Below are 12,004 nucleotides of genomic sequence, written 5' to 3'. Positions count from 1 at the left end.
AGAAGAGATGATGCGAAGACGTAAGGGTTGTTTGATCATCAAGACAAGTCTCGAAGCTGTGACTAGTTTACAGGGAAATTCACTTTGTTGCATGTTTAGACTTAATTTCAGTATTTCTTTTTTTTTTTTGTTCAATGCCATCAACCGCTAAAAAACATGATCAAGTTTTTTTGTTTGTCTCGTCTCTTCTTCTTCCGCTTTATCCGGGACCGGGTCGCGGAGGCAACAGTCTAAGCATGGAAGCCCAAACTTCCCTTTCCACAGACACCTCGGCCAGCTCCTCGGGAAGAACACCGAGGCGTTCCCAGGCCAGCCGAGAGACATAGTCCCTCCAGTGTGTCCTGGGTCTTCCCCGGGGCCTCCTCCCGGGGGGACATGCCTGGAACACCTCCCCAAGGAGGCATCCAGGAGGCATCCGAAAAAGATGCCCGAGCCACCTCAGCTGATTCCTCTCGATGTGGAGGAGCAGCGGCTCTACTCCGAGCTCCTCCCGAGTGACTGTGCTTCTCACCCTAAGGGAGCGCCCAGCCACCCTGCGAAGAAAACTCATTTCGGCCGCTTGTATCCGCGATCTTGTTCTTTCGGTCATTACCCAAAGCTCATGACCATAGGTGAGAGTCGGAACGTAGATCGACCGATAAATTGAGAGCTTCGCCTTTTGGCCCAGTTCCTTCTTCACCACGACGGACCGGTAAAGCGACCGCATCACTGCGGAGGCTGCACCGATCCACCTGTCAATCTCACGCTCCATCCTTCCCTCACTCGTGAACAAGATCCCGAGATACTTAAACTCCTCCACTTGAGGCAGGACTTCTCCACCAACCTGAAGAGGGCAAGCCACCCTTTTCCAGTCAAGAACCATGGCCTCAGACTTGGAGGTGCTGATTCTCATCCCAGCCGCTTCACACTCGACTGCAAACCGCCCCAGTGCATGCTGAAGATCCTGGTTTGAAGAAGCCAACAGGACATCATCATCTGCAAAAAGCAGAGATGAAATCCTGTGGTTCCCAAACAGGATTCCTTCCAGCCCCTGGCTGCACCTAGAAATTCTTTCCATAAAAATTATGAACAGAACCGGTGACAAAGGGCAGCCCTGCTGGAGTCCAACATGCACTGGGAACAGGTCTGACTTACTGCCGGCAATGCGAACCAGACTCTTGCTCCGTTTGTACAGGGACCAGACAGCCCATAGCAAAGAGCCCCGAACTCCATACTCCCGAAGCACCCCCCACAGAATACCACGGGGGACACGATCGAATGCCTTCTCCAGATCCACAAAGCACATGTGGACTGGTTGGGCAAACTCCCATGAATCCTCGAGCACCCTATGAAGGGTATAGAGCTGGTCCAGTGTTCCGCGACCAGGATGAAAACCGCATTGTTCCTCCTGGATCCGAGGTTCGACTATCGGTCGAATTCTCCTCTCCAGTACCCTGGAGAAAACCTTCCCTGGGAGGCTGAGAAGTGTGATTCCCCTATAATTGGAGCACACTCTCCGGTCCCCTTTCTTAAAAAGAGGGACCACCACCCCAGTGGCACTGTCCCCGACCGCCACGCGATGTTGCAGAGGCGTGTCAACCAAGACAGCCCCACAACATCCAGAGACTTGAGATACTCAGGGCAGATCTCATCCACCCCCGGTGCCTTGCCACCGAGGAGCTTGCAAACCACCTCAGTGACTTCGGCTTGGATAATGGACGAGTCCACCTCTGAGTCATCAGCCTCAGTCTCCTCAGTGGAAGACATGATGGTGGGATTGAGGAGATCCTCAAAGTATTCCTTCCACCGCCCGACAATGTCCCCAGTCGAGGTCAACAGCTCCCCACCCGCACTGTAAACAGTGTTGGCAGAGTACTGCTTCCCCCTCCTGAGGCGCCGGACGGTTTGCCAGAATTTCTTCGAGGCCGACCAATAGTCCTTCTCCATGGCCTCCCTGAACTCCTCCCAGTTCCGAGTTTTTGCCTCTGCAACTGCCCGAGCTGCAGCACGCCTGGCCTGCCGATACCCGTCAGCTGCCTCAGGAGTCCTGGAGGTCAACATGGCCCGATAGGACTCCTTCTTCAGCTTGACAGCATCCCTTACTTCTGGTGTCCACCACCAGGTTCGGGGATTGCCGCCACGACAGGCACTGGAGACCTTGTGGCCACAGCTCCGAACAGCTGCGTCCACAATGGAGGTAGAGAACATGGTCCACTCAGACTCAATGTCCCCCATCTTCCTCGGAAGCTGGGAAAAGCTCTCCCGGAGGTGGGAGTTAAAGACCTCCCCGACAGAGTGCTCGGCCAGACGTTCCAAGCAGACCCTCACCATACGTTTGGGCCTGCCAGGTCTGTCCAGCTTCCTCCTCCGCCAGCGGATCCAACTCACCACCAGGTGGTGATCAGTTGACAGCTCAGCCCCTCTCTTCACCTGAGTGTCCAAGACATAGGGCCGGAGATCAGATGAAACGACAACAAAGTCTATCATCGACCTCTGACCTAAGGTGTCCTGGTGCCACGTGCACTTATGGACACCCCTATGCTTGAACATGGTGTTTGTTATGGACAAACCGTGACTAGAACAGAAGTCCAATAACAAAACACCACTCGGGTGCAGATCAGGGAGGCCGTTCCTCCCAACCACGCCCCTCCAGGTGTCACTGTCGTCGCCCACGTGAGCACTGAAGTCCCCCAGTAGCACAATGGAGTCCCCAGTCTGAGCACCCCTCAGTACCTCTCCCAGGGACGCCAAGAAGGCCGGATACTCTACACTGCTATTCGGCCCGTAGGCACAAACAACAGCAAGAGCCCTCTCCCCAATCCGAAGGCGCAGAGAGGCGACCCTCTCGTTCACTGGGGTAAACTCCAACACATGGTGGCTGAGCTGGGGAGCTATAAGCAAGCCCACACCAGCCTGCCGCCGCTCACCATGGGCGACTCCAGAGAAGTGGAGAGTCCAGCCCCTCTCGAGGAGCTGGGTTCCAGAGCCCAAGCTGTGCGTGGAGGTGAGCCCGACTATCTCTAGCCAGTACCTCTCAACCTCCCGCACAAGCTCAGGCTCTTTCCCCCCCAGCGAAGTGACATTCCATGTCCCAACAGCTAGCCGCTGTGTCCGGGGATCAGGTCGTCGAGGCCCCTGCCTTCGACTGCCACCCAATCCACACTGCACCAGTCCCCTACTGCTACCTCTGTGGGTGGTGAACCCACAGGAGGTTTTTGTTTGTTTCAAGTTTAATTATTTCACTTTGCATTTAGAAGTCACAGCAATTATCTAAAATGTAAATAGCTTAAAATAATTGAAAGAGCTGGACACAGTTTTCCTTTCTTTCGACCTTTTTTCTTTTGAAAAAATTAAAAAGAACAAACAAAAAGCTTTCTTTAAACTCCTGTAAATTTCATTCTTTATCAAATTGTAAATAATAAATAGGATATAATTTAAGCTTAGCACTTTATTAAAGACTAAACAAACCTGGAAGTTGGCTGTAGCAGTGTACTGTATCAGGGTACGTGTCGTGTTAAATAATTTGGATGGAGGGTTGGTGACTAACGTATGGGCTTCATCAAACATGGCGGTTTCAAGATGGCGGAGTGGGGAAATACAATCGCTTGTTTTCAATCGGGATCTCGGCAACTTTCATTAAAAAAAAAAATCCATCAAACATCTTTAAACATGGGGCAGCACGGTGGTGTAGTGGTTAGCGCTGTCGCCTCACAGCAAGAAGGTCCGGGTTCGAGCCCCGTGGCCGGCGAGGGCCTTTCTGTGCGGAGTTTGCATGTTCTCCCCGTGTCCACGTGGGTTTCCTCCGGGTGCTCCGGTTTCCCCCACAGTCCAAAGACATGCAGGTTAGGTTAACTGGTGACTCTAAATTGACCGTAGGTGTGAATGTGAGTGTGAATGGTTGTCTGTGTCTATGTGTCAGCCCTGTGATGACCTGGCGACTTGTCCAGGGTGTACCCCGCCTTTCATCCGTAGTCAGCTGGGATAGGCTCCAGCTTGCCTGCAACCCTGTAGAACAGGATAAAGCGGCTAGAGATAATGAGATAAGATGAGATCTTTTTTTTTTTTTTTTTTAAGATTTTTTTTGGGCTTTTTGCACGTTTATTGAATAGGACAGTGTAGAGACAGGAAATGAGCGGGAGAGAGAGAGACGGGAAGGGATCGGGAAATGACCTCGGGCCGGAATCGAACCCGGGTCGCCCGCATTCATGGTATGGCGCCTTAACCACCTGAGCCACGACGCCCCCAAGATGAGATCTTTAAACATGATCAGTAAGTATTCATAATAAAGATCAAGTTTTCTTGGATCTTGTGCTAAATAACCGTAAACCCAGTCCTCTAAATCAGCCAATCCCCAACAGCAGCACGATGCGTCAAATCATACAGATACAAATCAAGAGCTTCAGCTCATTAACGCTCACAATGTTCAAACATCAGAATGGGAAACACTGATCTCAAAGTGTGGTTTTCTTTCACTGTGGGTGTTGGTTTGAGCCAGATGGACACACACAGCAGTCTCTCGAGTTTACACAGAATTGTGCGAAAAACAAAAAACATTGGAGTTGAGTGAGCAACAGTTCTGTGGGTGGAAACAAACGCCTTGCTGATAAGAGAGCTCAGAGGAACATGGCCAGATTGGTTCGAGCTTTTTTGCCGGGAAAGATATAGTAACTCTTATAATCACTCTTTACAACCGTGGTGAGCAGAAAAGCATCTCAGCATGCAACAGAACAACACATTGGGTTCCAGTCCTGCAGCCAAGAACAGGAACCTTAGAATAAAGAACAAGTTCCTATTAAAGTGTCCGGTGAGTATACAATGAGCTATACACGGTATAGTCACTGTCGCGAAATATGTTTAAAAAAAAACATAGATACGTGGATATGCTACATTAATTTCATAGTACATTTTATTATTTGTTCTAGCAAACATATTTGTATTTCACGTCTCAAAGCAAAGAATTGATAGAAACAATAGATGACGTTATTATGCAACTTTGTACGTACAATCAGGCGAAGAGGTCAAAACTTGTGGCTGTGATTAAAATATGATCAACTGTTCGTCATTCTTCCCCAAATACAATTCTTTTTTTTCCCACCCTGATTCTTTCCACAGTTTAGTACAAACATTTCTTCCCAGTCTGTCATTACCTGCTCTGGCTGTACTTCTCTGCTCCTGGCTGTGTGCGCGTCCCCGTGCCACTGCGTCCAGAACGTCTCGTTCGGACATCCTCTCTACCAGCACCACCGCCTGCTTCATCTCCAGCTCGCTCTTCTTCCTCAGGAGCTCGTCATCCGAGCTGTCACTACATAGAGCTGTGTACAAACAAAGGAAAATGTTAATTTAACGTTTACAAAATGCTTATACAGTGGTGCTTGAAAGTTTGTGAACCCTTTAGAATTTTCTATATTTCTGCATAAATATGACCTAAAACATCAGATTTTCACGCAAGTAGATAAAGAGAACCCAGTTAAACAAAGGAGACACAAATATTATACTTGGTCATTTATTTGTTGAGGAAAATGATCCAATATTACATATCTGTGAGTGGCAAAAGTATGTATGTGAACCTTTGCTTTCTTTAACCATTCTTTGGTAGAACGACTTGTGTGCTTAGGGTCGTTGTCTTGCTGCATGACCCACCTTCTCTTGAGATTCGGTTCATGGACAGATGTCCTGACATTTTCCTTTAGAATTTGCTGGTATAATTCATTGTTCCATCAATGATGGCAAGCTGTCCTGGCTCAGATGCAGCAAAACAGGCCCAAACCATGATACTACCACCACCATGTTTCACAGATGGGATAAGGTTCTTATGCTGGAATGCAGCGTTTTCCTTTCTCCAAACATAACGCTTCTTATTTAAACCAAAAAGTTCTATTTTGGTCTCATCTGTCCACAAAACATTTTTCCAATAGCCTTCTGGCTTGTCCACGTGATCTTTAGCAAACTGCAGACGAGCAGCAATGTTCTTTTTGGAGAGCAGTGGCTTTCTCCTTGCAGCCCTGCCATGCACACCATTGTTTTTCACTGTTCTCCTGATGGTGGACTCATGAACATTAGCCAATGTGAGAGAGGCCTTCAGTTGCTTAGAAGTTACCCTGGAGTCCTTTGTGACCTCGCCGACTATTACACGCCTTGCTCTTGGAGTGATCTTTGCTGGTTGGCCACTCCTGGGGAGGGTAACAATGGTCTTGAATTTCCTCCATTTGTACACAATCTGTCTGACTGTGGATTGGTGGAGTCCAAACTCTTTAGAGATGGTTTTGTAACCTTTTCCAGCCTAATGAGCATCAACAACGCTTTTTCTGAGGTCCTCAGAAATCTCCTTTGATCGTGCCATGATATACTTCCACAAATATGTTTTGTGAAGCTCAGACTTTGATAGATCCCTGTTCTTTAAATAAAGCTGGGTGCCCACTCACACCTGATTGTCATCCCATTGATTGAAAACACCTGACTCTAATTTCACCTTCAAATTAACTGCTAATTCAAGAGGTTCACATACTTTTGCCACTCACAGATATATAATATTGGATCATTTTCCTCAATAAATAAATGACCAAGTATATTTTTCTCTCATTTGTTTAACTGGGCTCTCTTTATCTACTTTTAGGACTTGTGTGAAAATCTAATGATGTAAAACATCATATTTATGCAGAAATACAGAAAATTCGAAAGGGTTCATAAACTTTCAAGCACCACTTGAATCCATTTGCATTCATTTCATAAACTAGACCATCATAATCCATGTACAATCAATCAAATTTTAATTTATATAGCCCTTTACAATAACCAAAAGGTACCCAAAGTGCTTTACATCGAAGCCATAAAACAGAACACCAAAACACATAAAAACACAGGTTTTGACTGCGGAAGGTGCCACCGTGCTGCAGATTACCATGTACAAAATGTACAAAACCAGAAAGTCAAGGACGTAGTAGCTCATCTGGCCTGCTGTCATAACAACCATGACGACCAAAACCTCAAACAGAACTGAAATGTGACAGAGGACCAACCTCCACAACAAATTGTTTACAACAGGAAAATCAACAAATTTTGTTCCCCAGGGGAAGATCGACCCAAAACATCGATCAGAACTGAATTTGCATGATAAATGAGAGAGGAGATACAATTCTAGTCAGAAGAAAATGTGTTAATTTGACCTAATTACTAATTTGTTAGCAAAAAATTGACAATACAATGACCAAGTGTTGTGCAGAAGGACTCGTTCTTTCAAACGAAACAATCAGAACTGAAATCCATTGAGAACTGAGCGAGGGAGGAGACACCATTTAACTGAAAATAAAGTTGTAAACAAATTGTTTACAATAGGAAAATCAACAAACAAACAAATGGCCAAGTTTTGTTCCTCAAGGGAAGATCGACCCAAAACATCGATCAGAACTGAAATTGGATGAGAAATCAGAGAGGAGATACAATTCTAGAGAGAAGCCTGGAAAATTCATTAAATTGGCCTAATTAGTAACTCGTTAGCAAAAAATCTGACAAAACAACGACTAAATTTTATGCGGAGTGATGAGTTTTTTCAAACAAAAACAATCGGAATGGAAATCCGTGGAGAACTGACGGAGGAGATACAATTTAACTGAATTGTGGACGACGGACAGACGGACGGCATGCCATGGCAACAGCTCATCGGCCTTATGGACAGACAAGCTAATTAATTCTACATCACCGTTTTAGCGATATTAAAATTTCCAGGATCTATGAATATACATGAAAATGCTGAATAAATTAAGTTAGTTATCATCCCAGTTAGCTAAAAGAAAAGGGAATAAAAAGTAAGTTCTGGGGTTTCCAGTTACAGTGGGGCAAAAAAGTATTTAGTCAGTCACCTATTGTGCAAGTTCTCCCACTTAAAAAGATGAGAGAGGCCTGTAATTTTCATCATAGGTATACCTCAACTATGAGAGACAAAATGAGGAAAAAAAAATCCAGAAAATCACATTGTCTGATTTTTAAAGAATTTATTTGCAAATTATGGTGGAAAATAAGTATTTGGTCAATAACAAAAGTTAATCTCAATACTTTGTTATATACCCTTTGTTGGCAATGACAGAGGTCAAACGTTTTCTGTAAGTCTTCACAAGGTTTTCACACACTGTTGCTGGTATTTTGGCCCATTCCTCCATGCAGATCTCCTCTAGAGCAGTGATGTTTTGGGGCTGTCGCTGGGCAACACGGACTTTCAACTCCCTCCAAAGATTTTCTATGGGGTTGAGATCTGGAGACTGGCTAGGCCATTCCAGGACCTTGAAATGCTTCTTACGAAGCCACTCCTTCGTTGCCCGGGTGGTGTGTTTGGGATCATTGTCATGCTGAAAGACCCAGCCACGTTTCATCTTCAATGCCCTTGCTGATGGAAGGAGGTTTTCATTCAAAATCTCACGATACATGGCCCCATTCATTCTTTCCTTTACACGGATCAGTCGTCCTGGTCCCTTTGCAGAAAAACAGCCCCAAAGCATGATGTTTCCACCCCCATGCTTCACAGTAGGTATGGTGTTCTTTGGATGCAACTCCGCATTCTTTCTCCTCCAAACACGACAAGTTGAGTTTTACCAAAAAGTTCTATTTTGGTTTCATCTGACCATATAACATTCTCCCAATCCTCTTCTGGATCATCCAAATGCTCTCTAGCAAACTTCAGACGGGCCTGGACATGTACTGGCTTAAGCAGGGGGACACGTCTGGCACTGCAGGATTTGAGTCCCTGGCAGCATAGTGTGTTACTGATGGTAGCCTTTGTTACTTTGGTCCCAGCTCTCTGCAGGTCATTCACTAGGTCCCCCCGTGTGGTTCTGGGATTTTTGCTCACCGTTCTTGTGATCATTTTGACCCCACGGGGTGAGATCTTGCGTGGAGCCCCAGATCGAGGGAGATTATCAGTGGTCTTGTATGTCTTCCATTTTCTAATAATTGCTCCCACAGTTGATTTCTTCACACCAAGCTGCTTACCTATTGCAGATTCAGTCTTCCCAGCCTGGTGCAGGTCTACAATTTTGTTTCTGGTGTCCTTTGACAGCTCTTTGGTCTTGGCCATAGTGGAGTTTGGAGTGTGACTGTTTGAGGTTGTGGACAGGTGTCTTTTATACTGATAACGAGTTCAAACAGGTGCCATTAATACAGGTAACGAGTGGAGGACAGAGGAGCCTCTTAAAGAAGTTGTTACAGGTCTGTGAGAGCCAGAAATCTTGCTTGTTTGTAGGTGACCAAATACTTATTTTACCGAGGAATTTACCAATTAATTCATTAAAAATCCTACAATGTGATTTCCTGGACTCTTTCCCCCCCCCATTCTGTCTCTCATAGTTGAAGTGTACCTATGATGAAAATTACAGGCCTCTCTCATCTTTTTAAGTGGGAGAACTTGTACAATTGGTGGCTGACTAAATACTTTTTTGCCCCACTGTACCACATTTGTCAGCATATAATTTTCGTATGAAATCGTGATTACAGTTTCGGTCAGACGTTTACATACACTGATCATGGACATGAACATCATGGTAATATTGGGCTTTCGATTATTTCTTTGAACTGCTCTTCTGTGGCAGAATGATTGTCCAACATACATCTTTAACAGACAAAAAACAAGAATTTGGTACACAGGGTCACAATTATACATACACCCACTTAGATTATTAATTCAGTGGCGCTGAAAGTTCCAAAAATGTCTTAACCTGCCAAGGCCAAAGCCTCTTAACTTCCTGTTAGATATCATGATTGGCTTCAACTAGTAGCTTCTTAGTGCCAACAGAAAAAGGGTTTTGTTTGACACTCTTTGAATTAACCAACACACAAAACAATATGAAAATCCAAGGAGCTCAGTGCAGATCTAAGAACAAGCATCATAGATTTACACAACTCAGGAATGTCTCTTGGAGCCATTTCTAAACAACTACAGATTCCACGTTCATCAGTTCAAACAATTGTATGCAAGTTATTGGGAGGTCTAGCCAGTTGGCTAGAAGAAGTCCTAAACGGTCACTCTCAGCTGAAAGAAAATTGGCTTGGATGGTCAGGAACAACCCAGGAACCACCAAGGCACAGGCCTGCCATGAAGCTGCTGGAACACCAGTGTCTTTGTCTATAGTCAAGCATGTTTTACATCACCATGGACTGAGAGGCCATGGTCCAAGAATGAAGCCCCTGCTGCAAAATGGACATCTTCAAGCTCAACTTAAGTTTGCAGCTGACCACATGGACAAAGGAAAAGCCTTCTGGAAAAATAAGACTGGTGGTCAGATGAGAAAGATGCAGTTGTTTGGCCACAATGACCAGAGGTACAGAAGAACACTGTGCCACTGTTAAGCACAGTGGTGGTAGCAGTGTGGGAAATAAAGCCGGACCAGCAGGCATTTACCAGTAATTTTTGCATTTGTCTGTCTATTTCAAAAGCAATAAACCCAATGGCCCATGAAAAAAAATTGTAAAGATATGGGTCTAAATCTACTTCCAAATGTTACACTGGGCGAATACATTATGTCATAACACAGCCTGTGAAATGGGGACCCCCGCGGGTGCGACTTTAAAAAAATCATAACTTGGTCCGGTGGCATGGTGGTGTAGTGGCTAGCACCATCACCTCACAACAAGAAGGTTCTGGGTTCAAACCCAGCAGCCGACGAGGGCCTTTCTGTGTGGAGTTTGCATGTTCTCCCCATGTCTGCGTGGGTTTCCTCCCACAGTCCAAAGATATGCAGGTTAGGTTAATTGGTGGCTCGAAATTGACCGCGAGTGTGAATGGTTGTTTGTGTCTCTACGTGTGTGTCAGCCGGCGACTTGTCCAGGGTGTATCCTGCCTCTCGCCCATGGTCAGCTGGGATAGGCTCCAGCTTGCCCCCCGGGACCCCGCATGGGATAAGCGGTTACAGATAGAACAAAAATATAACTTGGCCACTGATGGTCCTAGTCCCACCATAATTTACAGGCACCTCCCTCTCCCCGAGCCCTTTTGAACCAGCCCTGGCTTGGCCCAATCCGATGTCAGTAGCAAGTGCGGATCGCGGAAAGTTTTAGCACAAGCCCTGGCTCCAGCCGCTCGCATGCGTGGAGATTTAAAAATTCAGAACTCGTCCACTGAAGGTCCTAGCCCAGTCAAAATTTACAGGCACCTCCCTCTCCCCAAGTGGCACACTAAATAAGACAATAACAATACACTCAGTATTCACTGCTGTTTTTATTGCATGATGCAGTTGAACTAGTGTTTTACGGTTGACAGTATCTGATTGATCCAGTCAGTTGATTAAGAGTTCAGTTTACATGAAACTTTGCAGTACAATATTATGCTAAGTAACAAACTTCAAATCAATGGTTATGTTATTATTATGTGCATTTTTTAATTCATAATAAGAACGACAGTCGTAGTCATATGCTTTGGAGGATGTACATTTATATTTTAATAGATTTATTTCCTAAAAGTTCTAGTCCTGCAGATTTTAGTCCAAATGCCAAATGATATGACCATGTCTAGTTCTGAGTCATTTTAAGTCCTTTTTTTTTTTTTTTACACAGTTACTTGGAATCTCGGACTCAAAATTTTAACTCTTACGTAAGAATAGTTGAGTTGTTAATTACTAAATTTCTTATAGATTTATTATAAACATAGTATTAAAAAAAGTAGTCATTGTTGACAATGTTTCATATGTGTTATTATAGTACCTATATACTGTATGAGTACCAGTAAGGTGTAACCAACTGGAACATCCTTGGCCCCCCCCCCGTACTTTTTTCTAGATATGGAACTGACTGGCGTGTGCTACTGTTTTCTTGGGTAGAACTTTAAGCACGTTTTACTTGAATCTTCTGACATTTTCTTGTAAATTATACTCAATTTGTAGTAACTAATGTCTAGTGTAACTTGACCTCACAAAAATGTGCCTGGAAATAGCTGAGAAGCCATCTCAAGGCATCTAAAGCCCTTCAGCTTCCGGGGCCCTAAGGCGAGCCCTGGACCCCCGGCCGCGTTATTCTAGGCCTTTGGCCCATCATTTGAACAAGCTGA

General features: G+C 45.2%; 1 protein-coding gene across 3 annotated transcripts in view; it reads right to left on the bottom strand.

The window, feature by feature from the left end:
• LOC132882071 (histone H1.0-A-like) overlaps positions 1-12,004 on the bottom strand; it is a 35,596-nt gene that overhangs the window by 11,091 nt on the left and 12,501 nt on the right. For all 3 annotated transcript variants that reach the window (XM_060915292.1, XM_060915293.1, XM_060915295.1), the window contains exon 8: positions 5,127-5,291. In XM_060915292.1, coding sequence (XP_060771275.1) covers positions 5,127-5,291 — 165 coding nt within the window. The remainder of the gene's footprint in view (positions 1-5,126; positions 5,292-12,004) is intronic.

This window comes from Neoarius graeffei, chromosome 2, assembly GCF_027579695.1.
Source record: "Neoarius graeffei isolate fNeoGra1 chromosome 2, fNeoGra1.pri, whole genome shotgun sequence".
Lineage (NCBI taxonomy): Eukaryota > Metazoa > Chordata > Actinopteri > Siluriformes > Ariidae > Neoarius > Neoarius graeffei.
This window is presented reverse-complemented; position numbering and strand designations above follow the sequence as displayed.